Source organism: Colletotrichum navitas (assembly GCF_030913465.1).
Source record: "Colletotrichum navitas strain CBS 125086 chromosome Unknown LY79scaffold_61, whole genome shotgun sequence".
NCBI lineage: Eukaryota > Fungi > Ascomycota > Sordariomycetes > Glomerellales > Glomerellaceae > Colletotrichum > Colletotrichum navitas.
Window position 1 is genome coordinate 72,262 of NW_026850607.1, and position 20,574 is coordinate 92,835.

At 55.0% G+C, this 20,574-nt stretch overlaps 5 protein-coding genes across 5 annotated transcripts; 2 read left to right on the top strand and 3 right to left on the bottom strand.

The window, feature by feature from the left end:
* Positions 1 to 2,448: 2,448 nt before the first annotated feature.
* Positions 2,449 to 4,717, bottom strand: LY79DRAFT_521836 (P-loop containing nucleoside triphosphate hydrolase protein; the record flags this gene model as incomplete). Its single annotated transcript, XM_060555388.1, has 3 exons — positions 2,449 to 2,505; positions 2,566 to 4,328; positions 4,381 to 4,717. 3 exons carry the CDS (start codon positions 4,715 to 4,717, stop codon positions 2,449 to 2,451), a joined length of 2,157 nt encoding a protein of 718 aa, XP_060410935.1.
* A 1,017-nt stretch (positions 4,718 to 5,734) lies between these two features.
* Positions 5,735 to 7,757, top strand: LY79DRAFT_521820 (RanGTP-binding protein; the record flags this gene model as incomplete). Its single annotated transcript, XM_060555386.1, has 2 exons — positions 5,735 to 5,914; positions 6,048 to 7,757. The coding sequence occupies 2 exons, from the start codon at positions 5,735 to 5,737 to the stop codon at positions 7,755 to 7,757; spliced, it is 1,890 nt and encodes a 629-aa protein (XP_060410936.1).
* A 649-nt stretch (positions 7,758 to 8,406) lies between these two features.
* Positions 8,407 to 11,798, top strand: LY79DRAFT_521961 (SNF2 family domain-containing protein; the record flags this gene model as incomplete). Its single annotated transcript, XM_060555403.1, has 2 exons — positions 8,407 to 11,355; positions 11,415 to 11,798. The coding sequence occupies 2 exons, from the start codon at positions 8,407 to 8,409 to the stop codon at positions 11,796 to 11,798; spliced, it is 3,333 nt and encodes a 1,110-aa protein (XP_060410937.1).
* An 807-nt stretch (positions 11,799 to 12,605) lies between these two features.
* On the bottom strand, positions 12,606 to 15,080 carry LY79DRAFT_521866 (VHS domain-containing protein; the record flags this gene model as incomplete). Its single annotated transcript, XM_060555391.1, has 6 exons — positions 12,606 to 13,399; positions 13,457 to 13,699; positions 13,756 to 13,828; positions 13,895 to 14,671; positions 14,770 to 14,930; positions 15,038 to 15,080. 6 exons carry the CDS (start codon positions 15,078 to 15,080, stop codon positions 12,606 to 12,608), a joined length of 2,091 nt encoding a protein of 696 aa, XP_060410938.1.
* Positions 15,081 to 16,682: 1,602 nt separating this feature from the next.
* LY79DRAFT_672211 (autophagy-related protein 13-domain-containing protein) lies at positions 16,683 to 19,613 on the bottom strand (the record flags this gene model as incomplete). The annotated part of the gene is made up of 3 exons (XM_060564025.1): positions 16,683 to 19,151; positions 19,226 to 19,327; positions 19,386 to 19,613. 3 exons carry the CDS (start codon positions 19,611 to 19,613, stop codon positions 16,683 to 16,685), a joined length of 2,799 nt encoding a protein of 932 aa, XP_060410939.1.
* Between the last annotated feature and the right edge of the window lie 961 nt (positions 19,614 to 20,574).

Here is a 20,574-nt window from a genome sequence, read left to right on the forward strand (position 1 = left end):
GTAGGATGCAGTACCTACCTTAGTACCTAGGCTCACACCCGCTTCCCACAGATACCGTCATCATGCCTTTGTGCTCTCCCTGCCCGGGTCCTGCTGTTGTCAGGATGTCTTCCTCACCCCGCCCCCTCGCTCTCAGCCCACCTCAGCCCAACCTCAAGCCCAGTAGAGGCAAGCCAAGACTTTGAGACAGGTCTCGACAAGGGAGGTAATAGGCAAGTTCCCTTTCGATCTGATCTTTTGGCTTGCGATGCTGCTCCCCGCCGCGGCGCGAGTTCGCAGCCCGCCGGGTTGCCCTGCAAGCATGTTACCCTGCCATCTTGCTCGACCCAGTAACCAACCAGCGCTTACGCGGAAAGTCTACCTAATCGCATGGCTTCCATGCGCCTACGAGAACTCCGTCTCTCTGTCCGAACCTGTTCTATTTTGTTATTTTATTATTTTTATCTATGTGCTCTGCAGACTAATTGCAGTACAACACAGTGGAGATTTCTCTCCTCTTGCTTCTCGTTGTGTTTGTGTCTTGGATGTTTCCCACTTCCCTTTTGATGACCCCCAAAGTGTCCCTTCGGCTTGTCCAAGCGGCAAACAGCAACCTACAGGCAAAGAGAACAAGCTGAAACGACATCCACGATAATGTTTAGGAACACCATCTCAAAATGATTGATTACAGCACTAGTTCTCTGCCTTTGTGTGAAGCCAACACCGCCAACGCATCGCGGCAATGCAATGCAAGAAAACAAAATGCCATGCCGGGTTTCCCCTCTTTCACGGGTGTCTTGTCCTGCTTGTTACACACACACCCCATCTTTTCCCCAAACCAGCACAGTTCTTCATCGGGCTTTCACGGGTAGGAGGGGAAGCCAAGTACGATCCAAAACGGCTGGATCTGATGGATCCACAGTAGGTGGGATGGGCCCTGGCCAATCTTGCAAAAAGATGACGTTGGACAGCTGCATCGAAAGGAGAGAGCCGCTTCGCGTGGGTGTGTGCGCGTGTGTGCGCGCCCCGCCCTGGTGCGAGTTACCCCGCGCTCCCATTGCCGTTCGCCCAATCGGCACCGCTAGCCGTGCAGAGAGGCTCATCCTCAGCTTGCTGTTCCGATATCTTCCGGCGCACACAACCCAATTCCTTGCTCAACTTGTAGATTGTATCATAACTGCAACTCCAAGATACGGTAATGTGCAAGTGTCGCAACTCGATACAATTCACTCTCGGGTCATACGTAAGCACACATGCATGCCATAATAACCTACTGTACCATTACGACAGGGGTGCCAAAGCCTACGTTGGCTGAATATTGATCCTTTGCTTTACCGTACCGTACCATACCGTACCATACCGTACGTACCTACTACCTTTGTATACGAGAGAGGCCATATCTGTCCTATCCATCCCTCCCACTACGTACATTTCTTGTTCCGAGAGCACGTGTGACAGGTAGCATACCTCGTAAAAATGGAGATAACAGAAGGATGGACAACAGAGTCATCGACTCGTCTCGGGCAAGCACAGCTCGTCATGGGGGTGAACGGGATCATCTGACCGGGCACGTTCAAAGATGAAGAACCGACATTGCAATAACATCTCGTGAAGTGCCCTGGCTAGCCAGATACGGAAGGAGGGGGGGGGGCTAACAGTCTGCGAACTGGATCAACCCTACGATACGTAGTCGTCGTCTCGGCGCATCCGTATTAGCATTACACCACACAGAACAGGCAACTAACAAGAACCAACTGGGACGTACGCCTCCCGTGGCCTATTGGACCACCCAGTACGTACCTCTCTGAATTAGGTACCTGGGTTTGTGCCCAGGTACTCTCGAGTTGGGCTGTCACTCCAGAGCCCGCTCCTAACCACGAGAAAATCTCGGAACCGCCGACTGGGCTGGGGATACCCTTATCGTTCTCCAACTCGTTGGCATTGCAGCCCCGAGAATGTCCTACTCGTCGGAATATTTCGGGAGACACAATAGTTCCAGGTACTCCGTAGTCATCTCGGAATCCGACAATCCTGACACCTGCTTGCTACCTTAGCTCGCTTACGCATGCACACAAACACACATATACACGTATACAGGGTCAAAACGTGAAGCCATCGTCATGTGCGTGTTTTGTCCGGTTTGAGATTGATTTCTGGTTTTGGATCGATCCATCTTTCCCATCCCTTACCCCAATCCTCCTTCACAATGCTATCTTCGGTCGGCCTTGTCATGCCGAGTCTGTTGTGTCGCGTCCGTCCGTGTCATGGCATTGCCGCTCTCATTTCATGACGTCGCCCACTCCTCTTTCTACGTTATCCAGCCCCATCTCTATGCATGTCGGTCGTGGCCCAGAACACCTTCATCATTTTGTGGTTGCGAATACTTTTTCGCGCATGCCATTTTCAAGAAACACGGCTCGATCCTCTCGTCCCAAGTTGACTCTTGGTTTCGCGTCATCCGTTGTAAATTTAAGAAGCCTCGTCAGTGATCAGCTTCGTAATCTTGCCAATGGCAATGGTTTGTCCCTATTCCCATGTGTTAGCCGTCGGGCGAGCAACTTTGAGGCAAGAGCGAGCGGAACGAACCTGGTCTCTGAGGGTGAAACGACCCATTTGCGGGTAGTCTTCGAACCGTTCAATGCACACTGAGCCGGCACCGCCAATAACTTGCAGACGAGCGATGATACTGTCTCCCTTCTTTGCGTGCGAAGGCGGCAGCTTGCTCTTGCGGTTGGTGCCCTTTTGCAGCTTGTGCAGCAAGGCGGCGAAAGTCACTTCCTCGATGGCAGCGTGAACGTGCAGCACACAGTTGAAGCCCGCTGACAAGATGCTCTTCAACTCCAGGATGCGGATCTGCGCCTCAAATGTCTGCACGTTATGCACCAAGCGCTTGGGCGAGCACAGGACAAAGCCAGGCATAATGTCTTCCTCCTCAATGCCTCTGAGACGGATGCGAACCTGGTCGCCACACTGGGCAACCTGCACTTCCTCCTCAGTCTCGCCGTAAATGGCCGAGGCATCCACGTTCTGCTTGTTGGGCATCATGACAAGTGACATGCCCTTCTTGATGACGCCGGCCTCGATCTTACCCTCAATCATGGTGCCCATGTCGCGGTACTTGCCTGCGACGGCCATCATGAAAGGCGCGTTGACCTTGCGCTCCAGAGCCTTCATACCATCAAGGTACTCAAGCAGTGAGGGTCCGTCGTACCAATCGGCAGTGCCCTTGGGAATCCTCTCTTTAATGTTGATCGACTGCTGGGCGGCGACGGGGATGAAGAAAACGTCTGTCTTCAGGTTGTAGCCAGTTCCCTTGAGGAACTGGGACAGCTTGGACGTGCACTCCTGGTAGCGCTCTTGCGACCATTCTACAGTAGCATCGTCCATCTTGTTGATGGCAACAATCAACTTGTTGACACCCTGCGTCTTGGCAAGCATAGCGTGCTCCCTGGTCTGGCCACCACGTTCGAAGCCGGTCTCGTACTCGCCTTTACGGGCTGAAATGACCAAGATACCGACATCAGCCTGCGAGGCACCGCCGATCATGTTGGGCACGTAGGTCTTGTGGCCCGGAGCGTCAAGGATACTGTATCGTCGCACATCGGTCTCGAAGTAACCTCTGCCAACCTCAATCGTCTTACCCTGTGACCTTTCCTCCTTGTTCAAGTCCATGACCCAGGAAAGGTACCAAGACGGGTTGCCGAGTTCTCTGGCTTCCTTCTTGTACTTTTCCATTGTCCGCTCATCTACCATTCCTGTGTTGTAGAGGATGGAGCCACCCAGAGTGGACTTTCCGGCATCAACGTGCCCGATGAAAATGATGTTGACGTGCTCCTTTCCGTAGATTTCCTTCAGGGTCGCCTCGTCGACGTCGGCAGTCTGCTCCTTTTGAACGGCGTCGACATCTCTCGCGGCGGTCTTCTTTTCACCTGCGGAGGGGCTTGAGCGGCCGGAAGAGGGAGATGGAGAGATCTTTCCGGACTTGGTAGTAGAAGCACCCGTCTTCTCAATCGCCTTAGCAGCCGTGGCCTTGGCTCCGGCCTCGGCCGTGGCGGCGCCGGCCTCCTTGGCAGACTCCTCCTTCTTCTCCTCCTTCTTAGGCGGGGCAGTACCGCCGATTGAAAGGACCTTCGCCTTGGGCTTGGGGGCGTCACCGCCAATGCTCAAGACTTTGGCACCGCCCTCCTTCTTCACTGTAGGTTGGGGCGCGGGCGCGGGCGCGGAGGCATCGGCGGGGCGCTTGGCAATGGTCGGGGCGGGCTGTTGCTGCTGCTGCTGTTGCTGCTGCTGCTGTTGTTGCTGCTGCTGTTGTTGCTGACCGTACTGAGGGTAACCCTGGCCTGTGAGACCTTCGCTTTAGCGGTGGTTGTGATGAAGGTCATATCCCAATGTCAAACATACCGTAGGGTTGTTGGTAGCCCTGGTGGCCGTAGGCACCATAGTTATTGCCCTGTCCGTACTGGTTGAAAGTTTGTTGACCTTGACCACCGTACTGAGGGAAGCCGCCAGCACCAGCGTAGCCCTGGTTGTAGTACTGCTGGTATTGAGGGGCGTAGCCGCCGTATTGCTGACCGGGCTGGAATGCCTGAGCTCCGGGGGTGAAGGAGGAGGCGCCTGGGCGGAAGGTGCCGGGCTGAGGGTTCTGCTGTTGGTTGAGGTTAAGCTGCTGCTGGGCCTGGCGCGACAGGTTGTCATCCTGGGCCGAAGGGTCGTCTTCCCACGAGTTGAGGTTCGACATCGTGATGGACTGCGGCGGGGCGGATGGAATGGATTATCGAAGAGTAAGATAAGTAGGTGGTGAAAGAGTGGAAGCGGGATCGAGGGGTTGGGGAGAGAATGCGGTCAGAGCTGGGAGTGGGATGGGATGTTAACGAAATGCGCCCCAAGAAAGATTTAAAGAGGGGCTGGTGGGTTTATTTTTCCCGTGGCGGCAACAAAGGTGACAGGTATTACAGGCAGACAGTGAGTGACTTCAGTACCTGAGGTAAGGCAGGGACGCAAAAACGGTGGGAGACAGATGGAAAAGGTGATGAGGACAAGGTGACTACGACTTGGATCTGGGTTCTAGTGACTCACCTTTGGATTGGGCGTGCCACTAAGTTCCCAATTATTCTACTCGTCAAATGGCTCAGATTATTCGAAGCCTTTTGCGGTTCTGGCAAATTTTTTTTATTATCCTTTCCCAAAGATCCAACGCAGCGGCTCAGGTTTTGCAAGTGTATCGACCCGACGAACGTTTTGAAGTGCGGGCTCCACCGTTCGGCGGGGTCGTCGCGGCGCTGCCTTGACACTGTTGCACTGTCCACGGTTGTGTGTCTCGATTGAGGGGTAATTTGCTCCTCCAAAACCCAGAGCACGATGAATGCCGCTCGCTGGGTTAACACGAGAAGAGCGGGGCTGGCTGCCCATTTCGCACTGTGCGTTGTGTCAACCCCTTCTGCCCAAATCGGGCATTGCAATTGGGCTGGGCTCCGACTCCAGTAGTATTGCAGTGGGAGGGGGGGGGGGCGAGCTTCCACGCCTTGCTAGGCCTTGCGATCCCGTCACCGACCAGGTTCACCTCTGGCAACCTGCCTGAGGTATCCTGGTTCCAAGACTTGCACCGGGAAGATATCGCCTCTTTGTGCTAGTTCTTCGATGCAGAAGGTCGACTTCGCCTATTGATCATTGCACACAAACGAAAAAACCCCTCTGCCGCATTGGTAATCTCCTCATGACAAGGCTTTCCCAGCACCAGCATGGAACCTGAACAACCATGGATGCCTTACTCGCTAGACTGGGAGCCCAGGCAATGAACATGGCCATCAGGTCGGGCATTGCCTTGACTTCGACCTATGCTTTCTCTCAGTGTTCACGCCTTATGAAAACTGTCGATGACAGGGCTGTTCGGTCAGAGATCAAGAAGCTTCAGAAGAGGTTGGACAGCAAGATCAAGGTGAGAGACCACGCCCTTGGCACTGTGGTCACCACGCTAACTTACCCTGCGGATCGTTTCTCCTGCGATAGATCTCATAGAGTTCAAGTACTTATCCCTATTAATCGCCTCCCCTGGACCCATCGGCTAACAGCTCCTCAGATCGGGCAGAGGCAATGCCTTCCTGGAATCGGCTTTGCCTCTGGCCAAGAGTCTAAGGCGGAGTATCGCTGCTCTTGGACGCCGCGTTGAGCAGGCAGCACAGACAGGCGAAGCAACTAGCCAAGCCCTACCACAGAGTCTGGGTTCTGAACAGCACCTTGAGGAACTGAGGGCAATCATCGATGATATGAAGGACCTCTTGCATCAGCTGGACAACGATATCCCCCTTTTGCACATGGCCATATCTGCATCAGGGGAGAGCCTCAGTTCTGCCATGTCCCCGGGTGTGTCGCCGTCACGTTTCTTGCAAGCAGGTACTTTTCTCACCTATGGGGATAGTCAGTTCGCCGTTGATCCTTCTCGCCCTGTGCAGATAGGACCTGTCTTCACACTGTCCATCTACATGTTGTTCCTCGGTCACGCCTCGACAACACCCAAAACACAACCGGCGCACCAAGAAGGACATTCGCAAAAACGGCAAAACAAGTCATCCGAATATACATCGGCGCCGTATGGTCTTGGGGAGGGAGAGCGTAAACCCTTGTGGCAGGAGGTCATTCACAAAGCCAGGGTTCGGCTGTGTCGGACACCGACGGGACACGTTTTTGATCCCAACAAAGGCTTCCAACCGTCAGGGGCCCAACACAGCAGATTCACCGAGTCTCGGTTCCGCAGGTCGAATGCTTACGGCTCGGATCAGCGCAACGAGTATGCCTACCACCTTGAGATCATTGAGAATTTGGACGATGGCCGTGCTCACGACGACCTCGATGCTGAGGCCGCCCCGTACGACGACATCAGACACGCGGGCATTCGCGAGTCTATCCCTATCCATCAAGTTTCCAAGATGTTCTATGCCGATACTGGCCGCATCCTCAATATTGGCGTTGAGGGAACAGACAACAATCCCGTTCTGTTGTTAAAACGAGACCTCCATGCAAAGCCACCCTTGGATATGCAAGAAGAAGTGATGGCATTCGACGACGAAGTCGACTCCATCATAGTTTCCGGATCCGAGGATGAAGAGGCTGTGGATGAGCAGGAAGACATCGATCGTCAGCTTCGAGAAGAGAGTGCGGCGCTGGAAATGCTGGAGCAAATGCCCAAGCTGTCTACCAAACCCTCTTGTAGGCGCTTCCCCAGCCACCTGGATCCGGAATGGCTTGCTGTGGAAGTATATGAAGATAATGACGATTCGGAGAGCAGTGAGACCGAAGACGAGGATCTTGGGGAGGAACTGCACAGGTTGGCCACAAGCTCGGGCCCAATGTCAGCAGCTGCGTCTCCGAAAACATTTTCCCGTCGTTCGAGGGCATCGTTAGACACAAGACTCATGGCGCAGATTCAGAGTCTGTCACTGCAGTCGTCCCCATCCGTCAAAGCTACGGGATCAGCCGCGTCGGTCTCATCGTTCTCTCGGGAAGTAGCGAAACATGCGATGGAGAATACGGAGTCATTTGTCGCAAGATCGCCGTTTGGCGCGGTTGTCACCTCTCTTTCCCTCATGGAAATGTTGATTAGATTGGCGAGTCTACAAGAGTTCCAACAGGCACCGCACCTAACCATGCACGATCATATCCTGAATTTCTTCTTGGAAGAATCATCAACGACGGGACTGACGGGAGAAGAGCGGTTGAGGGCGAGGACGGAAGCGAAGGAGCGTGTTGGTTTCGATCCATACACTGATACCCCATCTAGATGATAGAACATTAGAAAATGATTGCATGACTGCGAAGCTGTCAAATCGCGCTCTTCAAGGTTTACTGGCATGTAAGGTGGTTCTGTGAGACTTAATAAAAAGCGACCTGGGTTTGAGGCGCAAAGTGCAACTGCGAGTCGTGCACAGCCACACATTGTCTCGACTCTAGATTCCTGCCCCACATCTGCTTAGTGGCGTCTGGTTGCCTACCCGTTGCTGGGGAAAGTTATGTCATTTGTAAATGGTATCAACAGCACATCCCGTTCACGTTGAATCAAAGCCCTCCCAACAATCGCGGCTTGTTACGTTTACACATTCTGGACTCTTCCGAAAAGGTGAAAACCGTCTTGTCAATAAGAAGGACCTCATTATCGGTATACTCCCTCACTTTGCCGGAGCTATATTGATCCCGCTCTTGTAAAGTTACTACAACCCACATTCAGTTGTTCCCCCCCCGCCAACGAAGGTCAACATCTGACCCCTCCATTTTGAAACGACAGAAAACTAGGCGACCAAGTTCGCTTTCTGACACCAAAACACATGATTGCCTGAAGAGCAATCGGATTATCTCGAGCCAGCGCGCAGATAGGACAACGACTGCAGTCCGACAATACATATCAAGACTAGTCACGGCTAAGCTACACACACATCAATGGTCAACCAGCGGAATCCGGCCAAGGGCTCCTTGCGCCCGATCAACCAAAATGAGGACTCGCAGTCCTCGACCGCGCGCCAACTGCCCAAAACAAGCACACCTTCCAAAGACTTCCGTGGAGTCTCTCGCGGGACATTACAATCCGAGAGTCTCGGAGGTTCATCCTCTTTCGAACCCGATGCCCTCACTGCCAGATTTGACGCTATGCGCGTGTCGACAACGTCAGCATCGAACTCCCGGGCGGCAATTCCAAACACATCAGCGCGTCGCAGTCAGCCGATCCAACGCCCAGTCAGCCCTGAACTGGTAGAGATTACGCGAGGCGACTTCAAGCACCCATCTCGACCGACTTCCAAGGAGAGCGATGCAAGCTCAGGCAATAAATCAACGCTACCCTCTGATGCATTGGAATCCTTCTTCTCGGATACAAAACGTCGCGATCCTTTACATTCTTCACCACACCAGCCGGTCTTTGGCCATCCGACTAAGATTATGTCCTCTCTCAAGCAAAAGGCTACAGGCGTCTTCAACGAACGTAGATCTCGACCCGAGCACCATAGATCTCAAAATATAGCTATACCGTCTGTTCCCCTATATCAGGACAAAAAACCGGAGCCGCGCACGTTGTACAGCTCTATTGGTCCAGATGCCAACCCTTCCACCTACAGACCTCCCGGCAGCTTTGGAGAAACCGAGTTCTATACCGATCCGGCGAAAGCCTCAGCCGACCTGAAGGCACTGTTGGAGGGCGGCATGGAGTCGGACAATGAGGAAACTCAAAACAAGGAAGCTGAAGCGGCTGTCAATGATGGTACTATGGAAGGTCTCAAGGTGAAGCTCCTTCCCCACCAAGTTGAAGGTGTTGAGTGGATGCGAGGTCGTGAGCTTGGCCCAGTCAAGAGAGGCAAGGTCCCAAAGGGTGGTATTCTGGCAGACGACATGGGTCTTGGTAAGACTCTGCAAACTATCTCCCTGATCCTCAGCAACCAGAAGCCTTCCAAAGGCGATAAAGGCTACAAGAAGCATTTCGAGGGCATCGAAAGGACGACGCTTGTAGTCGCGCCCCTAGCGTTGATCAGGCAATGGGAGTCGGAAATCAAGGAAAAGGTGGCCAAGAATCATGGGCTTAATGTTTGCGTTCATCATGGGCCGCAACGCACCAAGAGGTTCAAGGACCTTGCCGCCTACGATGTGGTTGTGACCACTTATCAAGTCCTTGTTTCCGAATGGGGCCACTCGTCCGAGGATGACAACGGCGTCAAGGCAGGATGTTTTGGCCTTCATTGGTGGCGTGTGGTACTCGATGAAGCACATACCATCAAGAACCGCAATGCAAAGTCGACAAAGGCATGCTACGCGCTGCGTTCAGAGTACCGCTGGTGTTTGTCGGGAACCCCAATGCAGAACAACCTGGAAGAGTTGCAGTCCCTCATCAACTTTTTGCGGATTAAGCCATACGACGACCTGAAGGAATGGAAGGAGCAGATTGAGAAGCCTCTGAAGAACGGCAAAGGACATGTTGCTATTCGCCGCCTCCACAGTCTTCTACGGTGCTTCATGAAGCGACGTACCAAGGATATTCTCAAAGAGGAGGGGGCCCTCAATCCAGGCGGCAAGCCGACGAAGGACGGTGAGAAGTCTAGCACAGGCTTCAAGGTCACTGAGCGCAAGGTTGTTACCGTGGCTACGATGTTCTCTCCTGCTGAGCGTCGCTTCTATGACAGACTGGAAACTCGAGCCGACGAGAGTATCGAGAGGATGTTGAAGGGGAAGGTAGACTATGCTAATGCCTTGGTCCTTCTTCTGCGGCTCAGACAAGCTTGCAATCACCCCAAGCTGCTTGAGGGCAAGCTCGACAAGGACAAAGATGCGCTGTCCACTGACACATCCAACAAGAACTCCTCTGCAGACATGGATTCTCTGGCCGACATGTTCGGCGGAATGGGTATCGTCGCAAAGACATGCAGTATCTGCGGACGAAACCTTCCCAAGGATGTTGTCAGCAGCGATAGAGATACCTGTCAAGAGTGCTATGATGATCTGGCCTACTTCAAGGAACATGAGACGCCAAAGACAAAGAAGCCTAAGCACAAGAAGGGCAAAGTCAAGGGGATTGTGAAGAGGCCTGTGGTAGCCGAGGCTGAGGACGGAACACCATACAAGCCTAGAGCACGCCGCCCTAGAAACAGGAATATTGTCGTCGACAGTGATGATGAAGAAGCAGACGGCAGCTGGCTCGTACCTGACGACCAGCGTTGCCAACTGCGGATGGGGAAGGCTGGCGGCGAGGATGACGAGAACGCTGAGGGCGGCGGCGACTGGATTGGACCCGACGACTCTCATCACGAATCCGAGAACGAGGAAGAGGGCAGTCAACTTGACAGTTTCGTTGTTAAAGACGATGAGGATAGGCGTGGGCGAGACGTGGAAGAGAGTTACGCATCCGACGACAGCCTCCCTTCGATAGCAGCGATAGCATCGCAGGTGAAGGAGGAGAATTTCGATGCGTCGCAGTCGCAGTCATTGCAGACCGACTCGGAAAGCGAAACCGAATCGGAAGAGGACATGGGCGTAGACGAGTTGGAGCTCTATTCTGACGATGATACGAATTACAACCCTGACGGCCAGGTGTCTCACATCCTAGCCTCCGCCAAGATCCGTCAGATGATGCAAATTCTGCATAAGGAAGTCAACCAACACAAATTCATCGTGTTCTCGCAGTTCACTTCCATGATGGATCTTGTCGAGCCCTTCTTTCGTAAGGAGGGTTTCAAGTTCACTCGCTATGACGGTAGCATGAAGAACGACGAGCGGGAGGCTAGTCTGCACCGTCTCCGTAATGATAAGAACACCCGGATCCTGCTGTGCAGTCTCAAGTGCGGCAGTCTGGGTCTTAACCTGACGGCAGCCACTCGCGTCATCATCCTAGAACCCTTCTGGAACCCCGTGAGTTTCTTACCCCTTCCCTCCCTCTCAACGCATCAAGCTGACAGATAATACGCTAGTTCGTCGAAGAGCAAGCCATTGACCGAGTCCATCGCCTTACACAAACAGTTGACGTCATTGTCTACAAGCTCACTGTCGAGAAGACAGTGGAGGAGCGTATCCTCGCGCTGCAGGAGAAGAAGCGTCTGCTTGCTGAGACGGCTATTGAGGGAGGCATGAAGAAGGATGCCTTCAAGCTCGGCTTCAAGGAAATTATGGACCTGTTCCGCCGCGATGCACCCGATGCGGTCTCCCGTGGCGACGATAGCTACGTCGAGCCGTCCTCTCGTAGCACTTCTGCGAGGACCAGCAGACAGGGTTCTCCTGAGACCAACTTAATGGCCGGTAAGGCCAGGAAGGCGCCCAAGAAGATCGAACATGAGATGTTTGGCCGGCGCTGGTAGACGGATGGAAACCTGCTAGGCTGATGTCTACATGTCTCAAGTATAATTGTGTTCGGATGTGATAATTGGGGAGTATTGGCAGATGATGCTCTGTCTTCCCAAGAAGCCACTGCACGGGAGGAGCTATGCTCTTCGGCAAGGAACAGACGGCATTCTACGGCGTCAGGGAAGTGTTTGATTTAAATCTTGACGAAGCAATGGCGAATGAAAACATGATTTCCACGTGAGACATTGACGGGACGAACCATTTGTGGTTGCCAAGTTGGCGTCGTAGGCTCAAACGTTGAGCGGCAACAGGCGTTGGATACAACGAAAGGAACTTCGGTCACGTCACAAACCCGAACAGCAGGGGCGACAAAAAGTATGGTACATATTCCTGTGCGCCATTTATAAATCCTCCCATTCCCCCCCTCAGCGGGCCATCGTCCCTCCCTGCCTACAAACCGACAGTCTGTCTCCTCAAACTTGGGTATGGAGCTTTGAACAATCCGCAATATTCGTCCCCTATCAAGAAATGAATCGCACACAAGGCCATTGACTACACAACACGATACTTCATGGGACACGGCGTCAAATTATCAAAACGTCCCCCGGAAAGAATGGATGGGTGAAAGAGAAACCTCCCTGCCTCCATCGCCGACCGTCGCTGCCATCCAGAGAAATGAATGTATGTTACCTATTAAACAATCATATGCCTTCCCTTACCCAGTGGCTCTTTCTGGGGCTCCTAAACACGTACCCATAGTCTCACTAGGCTGGACGGGCTAGGTATTCAGTTCAGTCGTTCTCTAGTTATCGCCTCACCATCTAATACACGCCGCTTTGCCGATAATAGTCCGCTGGAGGCGGTGCACTCGGTCCATCACTAGCGGCGGCGCCCGGCGGAACGTATGCTCGATACTGCGGCTGTGACGGGCTCTGGCTGGGTAGACTGTGTCTGGCATCATAGGCCGCGCCGCTAGGCTGTAGAGGAGGCGGTGTCAAGACCTCAGACCGGGCAGGGCCAGGAACGGGCGGTGCTGCCGTCGTTGGCACAGGCGGCGGGGCCTGAGTCGGGGCGTTGCTATAATTGCCCTGCCCCTGAGCTCCAGATGGCTGGTAACTTTGGTAGTGCGGCTGCTGTGGTTGTTGAGTTGGCTGAGAGGGCTGTACAACTGGTGGTGCTGACGGTTGGAAAGAAGACGGCGCGGGCACCGTCGAGTTGCCTACGGCAGGGCTGCTATTGTTGTACGGGTCATCCTGAGAGTAGACGGAGGACGTATACGTTGCAGCAGAGCTCGGGTTGTGGGCAGCAATGGGAGAGTCATATACTGAAGTCGCCAGCTCCTGGGCGCCGTAATTGCTCTGAGGCCTCTGGTTAGGAGGCACGGTGTAGGTAGAGTAGGCGTTGGCTGGCGGTGTGGGCGATGTATCAATCGACGGCACCTGGGCTTTTGCGGTGGACGGATGACGTTGGTCACGTGGGGGATACTGCTGCTGGTTGTGAGACGGACCGCCCGCTGATGGCACTTCTGCACCGGCTACGTAGAAAGGGGCAGGTGTGGCCTGGGCTGGACGCTGGAAGTTCGGCGAGGGCGTGGACTGGGGGTATTGTGGTTGGTCTATGTACAAGACTAGTTAAACTTGTGCATTTGAGCAAGGCAATCAAGGTAGTTCACCTTGGGGTGCAGGAGTGTAAAATCTCTGCTCCTGCTGCTGCTGTTGCTGCTGCTGCTGGGGATGCCCCTGAGGACCTTGGGCAGGGTATCCTGCTCCTGGACCGCCGGGGTAGCCGCCAGCGCCCGGTCTCATAGAGTACTGGTGGTAGCTTGGTTGAGGAGGATGCGACATGGACGACTCCAATAACGACTCGTAGTCACGGCGAGCCTTGATGAACTTTTCGTTCAATTGTGTGAAGTCATCTGCGTCGTGGTCAGTGAGGGCTATCCGGGCAAAATGGCTACAGCAGCCTGCCTACCTTTCTTCTGCGAGTACTTCTCGATGAGCTTAATCAGCTTCGGTCTAATGGCTAGCGTCTGATGGTAAAGCTTCTGCGCAGCAGCCGCTGTTAGTACCAGGCTCGTCATGTATAAACCGTACTACTCTTTCCGACTTACTGAGATCTCCTCATTGTCCTCCTCTCTGGGCGCCTTGTTTGATGTGCTTAGCAACGTGAGCAGCTTCTCGACATTCTTGATCTCTGCGAACACCTCGGCTTCCATCTGGGCCTCGCGCGCCAGCTCATCGGGGGTCGGGTCCGTAAGCTTCTCGACGTAGTTGAGAGGGAAAATACCCGTCTTCCCCTTGAGCGAACCCCGCCACCAATCCTTGTAAACGGACTCGAGCACCGCAATGACATCGCCCTTCTTGAACTCAAGCTCGCCCGGCTCCGAGGGAACGAAATCGTACAGTGCTCGCACTCTCGAAACCGTAGCAGCCGTCGTGCCTGCGGGCACGGGTGTGGAGTGAGGCTGCGGCTGGGCGGCCTGTGCCGACGATCCAGGGGCAGCGGAAGATGACGAGGCGGCGGCGTTGGACGCGGCAGGGGCTTTCTTCCTCTCCTCTTCCTGTAGCGACAGCTTCAAGGCCATCTGCAGCTCCTCGTCCTCCTTCTGGCGATCCACCTCGGTCAGGCCCGTCTTCTGCGGCGCTGAAGGGGGCTGCAAGGTGGGGTTGCTCTGCTTGAGTCGGAAATATGCGTCGTACATGATCCCGAGATCGGGGTCTTTGTTGAACATGTCGGACCACTCCTTCATGCGCTCGAGGATCTTGGCCTTGACCTGGGTGTGGGTGTTTCGGTCGTTTGCGAGTTTCAACATTGCGTCGGTGAAGGCTCGGCTAGAGAGCTCGCGGTGCATGTTCTTGCCGCAGTTTTGACTGAGAGCATTTGCAAGCTGTACAGGAGCAGGGGCGACGAGATCAGTGATGGCTCGCCACACCTGGCATGTTGCCGAGGGCAGAGGGGAGGACGCATGAAGGGCGGGCAACTCACCTCGAGGGTGTAAAGCTGGACGTTGGCGTTACGGTGCGCTAGGCGCTTGATCATGGCCTGGACAACTTCCTTGGGCCCATTCTGGTCGCTGCCAACGCGATCGCAGACCTCGATGATGGCTCCCCAGTCTTCCGAGGTCAGGTTCTCGTCGGTCGCCTTGGCTAGATGACGTAAGGTCACGCAGGTTAGCAATGTTCCTCTCTCTCTTTCTCTCTCTCCCTCTCCCAGCTGGTGGCGACAGGTGTGTGTTGGATCGCAACAGACGTACCGACGCCCTCGTCAAAAGGACCAGCTGCGGCAGCTCGAAACATGTCGGGCAGATGCTGCGAGCGACTGCGGATGCGCTACAGTGACCGTTGGTCGGTGAAGGCTGGTTCGATCGGGTCTGGTCACTTGGAGTATCTCGTGAGGGTTTTCGTGTCAGGATTATAAGTCGGACGAGTCGACGAGAAACGGAAGGCGCTACAAAGGGTTGCGCGAATGGAGAGGGGGGGGAGGATGTTGCCGCAGGTATGTGTTTTGTTTGTGTGGATGAGAGGTTGATTTGTCGGGAGGGAGTCGAGTTTAGCCAAGTCAGGCAGGCTGGCTGGCACCTTGGAGCCTGGTCGGGTGGCTGTTGGCGTAGGTTTGGTATGTGGACGGACGTTGTACAGTACACTACCTACTATCTACCTAGGTAGGTACCTACAGTCAGCAGTGTGCGAGATGAGGTAACGTCAGGCAGGTCAGGCCGAGTTGATTAACCTTGTAAGTAGGTCAGGTAGATATGGGGGGCGACAAACGGACCGACCGACAGTCACAGTCGTCAGTCGCAGACGCAGAAAACAGACTTTGGACACTGATGGCAGTGTAGTAAGGTATGTTCCGTACAGTACGCATCTACCTTATCCAATACGATACGTACCTAGGTAGGTAGGTAGGTAGGTAGGTAGTGGGGGAGGGATGCTAACATATGTACCTACCTCCCCCCCATGCCCTGCAGCCGACATGATCCATACATACGCGTGTACCTAGGCACTCCACTAACCGTCGTCATCATCATCAATCCAGCCGGGCTGAGCCGCCGATGAGTTACGTGGACGTTTTCTCTCGAGTCTTGCTCTTTTCCTCTGCGCACCGCCACGCCCATGGATTGATACTGTGCATGTAGCATAGCTCGACAATTCCTCCCATTCAATCTACCCAAAGCACAGGCGTGCGTAACCAACCATACTTCAACTTTTTGTATGCGAATATCCAGACATATATTGTCGATGGCTGTATCTAGCGTGCCTACACTACATACCCAGTTACGTAACAGCCGTAACAGCACCCCCCCCCCCCCCCCCCCCCCAAGTCGACCTGCGCCACACCACAAACAGCTGCGGGGAACCTAACCCCCGCCAAAACGGTACAGGTACTGCGTACTGCGTCCAACACCTGGATACTCACATGAACTTGCCGCAACCTCACTGCGTCAGCCTGACGATTCCCGCCGCCGGGTACGCCATGCTGCTTACACCGTTGTGTATACATGCCAGTCTTTGTGCATTCTCTATCTTATCTGGAGCAGAACTCTTGGTTTTGCCAAGCGTGTTTTAGCCAGTCTTCTTTGCCGGCAGTGGAACATCAAGTCTTTCATCAATCCCCATTTCAGTCCAACGCCGGAATTCCCCTTCGCCGAACCCCAATCATGTATATCTTTGCAATGTAAGGAAATGTCCGTTTCTGTGGCGGCTTCTCCATAGACTCACCAAGTGGGCCAATCCGGGCCTTATGACCTGATGTGACTTCGCCACCATGTATAACTTGAAACCCGGAAAGACATAGAAGAGAAAAAATACTAAGAAAAAAGCAAACCCTCTGCTGGCTCTTCTAGCCCTGCTTTGCTATGGCATCGGCAAGCAATAGTCATCGTGGTGAGCCCTCTCTGCTCACCAGCCTCGTCGGCTAATGCCTCGAGGCTCAAAGTCGGCGCGGCTTCCCGACCCAGATCCCACATTGCCGCCGCCTCGTCCCTCCTCCAAGCTCCTCCGTGACTGCGCGTCCATCTCTGACATGTCGAAGAGAAGGGGCTCCTCGTCCATTAGGTCGTGCTCGCCGCGTGCATATCGGCCGCTGGAACCTGTAAAGCTGCCTCTTGATGATTGAGGGGGGGTCTGGCCTCGCCCGCCCGCCGAGGGCATACCGGCGTACCGGCGCCTGCCAAAGGGGGAACTTGAAGGGGCAACGGTCATCAGGCCACCCGGGGGCTTAGAACCTTCCGAGGAGCCCTGCCCCATCATGTCTGCCGAGCCCGAGGACGGCAATTCGGACGCGGGTTGCAGTGAAGTGCCAGGTCGATGAGATGATGACGCGGCTGCCGTTTGTCTACCCAACAGCATGCTAAGCGTCGGCGGCTCGCGGTCTTCCGCACCTAGGCTTATGCTACGATTCGCAGCAAAGGCGAGGTCCCCGTCATCGTCGTCCACCGTGGCCCGATTCTGTTGCGCCACCGAGCTTGACCTTCGAGGGTGGATGCCAATTCTGGGTGATATTGGAATGTCGATAGCAGTGGTCCCGTCCTGGGTAATGGTGTCTTCCCTGGCGAGCTGTGTGTTTTCCGCACTCGGGTCGGTTCGCTCGCTCCGGGGCTGGCTCGTGTTGTAATTGATGATCGAGTTTTCGCTCAGTCGTGAAGGAACAGCAGGCGTGTGAGGCGTGTGTGGGGACAAGGGCTTTCCCGGCGAAGAGGATACCGATACAGATGCAGGCGCAGCCATGCTGGGAACGTTGGAGAGTTGCCGGCTGGATGAGCTCGATGAACGCTGCATATGCATCGACGATGTCATGGAGTCGGTCAGCGCATTATTTGACTCCTTCATGAGGTGGAACCTCGAAAGCTGCGCAACTGTCCGGTTCGTCGCCCCCTCGCCCTTTTTGCCGGATTCGAAACTCTTGAGAGTCTTCTTACTGTCCAGCGCCTTGAGAAATTCGGAAATCTGGTCATCGTCAGTCTGCAGAGACCCAGAGCTGCCCCCTCCACTTGCTTCGGCCAAAAGGCCGGATCCTGGCTGGGCCACAGACGAAGACAGACTCTGCCGTCCGCTGCTGCCCTGTTCGTCATCGCCGGCCTTGCTAGCGCCACCGAATGACAGTCGCCCCTTGCGATGAGTGAAGCTGCTGCTGTAGCGGCTGGTCGAGGATGGTCGCGGAGAGCCTACCACGGCGGCCTCGGCCGGTGGGGGACCGCCTCGGAGAGAAGCAGGCATCCCTGCTGTTAAAGATGTGCGATTGCGGGGCTGGGTGAGAGCGTTGAGAGCCGCGGCGCGCGAGGCCGGAGAAGCCGGTGACTCGGAATCCAACGTCCGCGGAATGGGGGATCCCGACAGGGAGCCAGCCTTGAAAGGCTGAAATGAGACAGACGGCCGGCGACCAGTGCTGCCAAAGCCCTTCATAGAAGGTCTCGCCGCGAGGCCGGTGACGGGTAATGAGTTTGGAGGGTTTATTTCGTTGCCTGTTGGGGCGGATCCCGGTGGTGAGCTTGTGTCAGACCCGGGGGGTCTCACGGCTTTGAGAGCCGATATAGGACTGGTGCCCAGGGCACCTTCGCCGTGGAAGGTCGAAAGGCTGCCGTATGTCTGGTGAATATCTGATAGATTCCGGCTTCTCCGGTGAGATGGAAGAGATCCAACTTCGGAGTCATTTCTCCTGATGCTTTCGCGTCGTTGAGGCAGTGATGGCTTGAAGAAGTTCTCGTCAACACCCATGAAACGCGAACTGAGAAGCGCCTCCGAATCGTCTACCCGGAAGTTGCACTCGTTTCTGTATGTCACAGATGCGTGGAAGCGGCCCACGGGTACCTCCAAGTCGCCAAAAACGTACTCGGTCACGACATCCGGTCGCCCGTCGTACAACGGATGCCTAAGCCGGTCAAGACCGCCGGTGTCGGACTCGCCGGTTCGGATGCGGCACCGGGGCTCCAAAGAAGGGTGGACACCTTTCGTCAACGATGACTGGGAGAACTTCCACCCTGGAAGGATCCTTGTCGCAACGAAGAGCGACCGAAAGAAGACGATGCTCTTCTTGTAAATCGTCGGCAGCGTCGGGCCAAAGTCGTCAAGATCTGTGGTGGGCATCGTCTTCAACTCAATGCGCCATCGTTCCAAAATCACCTCCGTGTTCCTTTTTGAGGGGACCAGACGCCCGTCGTCGCTCGAATCAGACGAGTTCAGAGCTTCCATGACGTCCCAGCGCTTTCCATTCTCGTCGACGATGACCAGGCTCTGGCTCGGGGTGAGACGGGAGGTATCGAGATAGGTTTCGATGATTAGGGGCATGGGCTTATTCTCGAAGCTGCCGCAGTTTCGCCAGATCCGGAGCTCCTCCTTGAAGTCGTCGAACTCTTCCGTCTCGATTTGGAACTACAGAGGCGCAAAGCGTCAGTAGCTAGAAGCGAATAGCAGGAGATGGAGAGCGTGCAAGGACCATGACTTACCCATTTGTTCAGCTTCTTGCTGCCGGATCCGCGAGCCGCATATACAGGCTTGAGCTTCATGCGCGATTGCAGGACCAACGACGCGGCCTTGGTGTGAAAGTTCTTGAGGCAAGTCAGTCTTGATACTTGACCGGTATGCTCGCGCGGCTCCTGAACCTACCTGAATTATCTGGTCCAGCTTTTTGACTGCATCGGCAGATACGGTGGGCGGAGACGACATGTCAGCGGTGGGCGAAGCCGTGACGGAATCGCGGCCAGAAGCTCCCGACCCAGCTCTATCACGAGCGCCAAGGATGCCTTCTCTCGGGTTGTTGGTCCGAGTGGGATTTGTCTGGGGGGCGGAAGCAGGAGAAGAGACCCGCGGGGCAGGGCGAGCTTGTTGATGCATCTTGTCTCGGGATGGAGACCGGCAAGGCAAGGGAAGCAGGCGTCTCGGCTGTGGTTGTGTAGCTAGCTGTCGAAGCGAGGCTCTCCCCCAAGGCAAGGATGCTAGTGCGATGCGGTACGGGCTGCGCAGGAGAGGCTATGCTTCGTAGGCGGAGGGAGATTCGCGGTGTCGAAATCGGGTTGGCACCGAACCTGCTCATCCATCCTTCATAGCAAGAGAAACGGGCGGTTCAAGGCGTCGATGCCTCAATCCAGAAGCGTGCGCCCACGGAGGGTCGCTCGATATAATAGAGGGCAACTCGATGCGGCGGCGGAAGGGAGGAAGCAGTGTGGAGGAGGCTATGTGGGAACGGTGGCGGCGAGGCAGGCAACGACGGGGAAAGGCAGGTTCGGGTCGACGTGGAGATGGGGCGGAGGAGGACGGAGGGCGATAGCGATAACGATACTGCTCGAACAGGCCAAGGGCGCTGTGTCACGTTAAGTTAGCAGGCAGAAGTAGACAGGGCTGCAGGGCGGCGGAACAGAGGAGTTAGGCGTTGGCTTCGACCATGGCTGGCCTCTGGTTGTCCAAGGTAGGATAAGGGTGTATAGTATGGTATAGTATAGGAAGGGAACTCTTATGCACGTTCACTAACAAGGCCAACGAGTTGGTCTACTAAGTGCGCGACGTGTGGTGGGTTCCCCAGGAAGGGATGGGAGGACAGCAGAAGTTGGATATGCGAAGCTTGCGTACCGTACCGTCTTGTCGCAGTCGAGTTGGGGAGACTGCCGATGTCGGTGTCATCCGCTCACAGGTTGAGGCTCGTGATGGTCGACAAGTAGCCTTCCGCCATCGAGTCACCTGCTTTGTGGGGCAAAAAAGAGAGAGAGAGGGGGGGGGGGAGAGAGAGTGTGTGTGTGTGCGTGTGTAGTACGTGTGTGCGTGTATGCAGGTATTTGGAGTGAAAGCAGGGCGGTGTAAC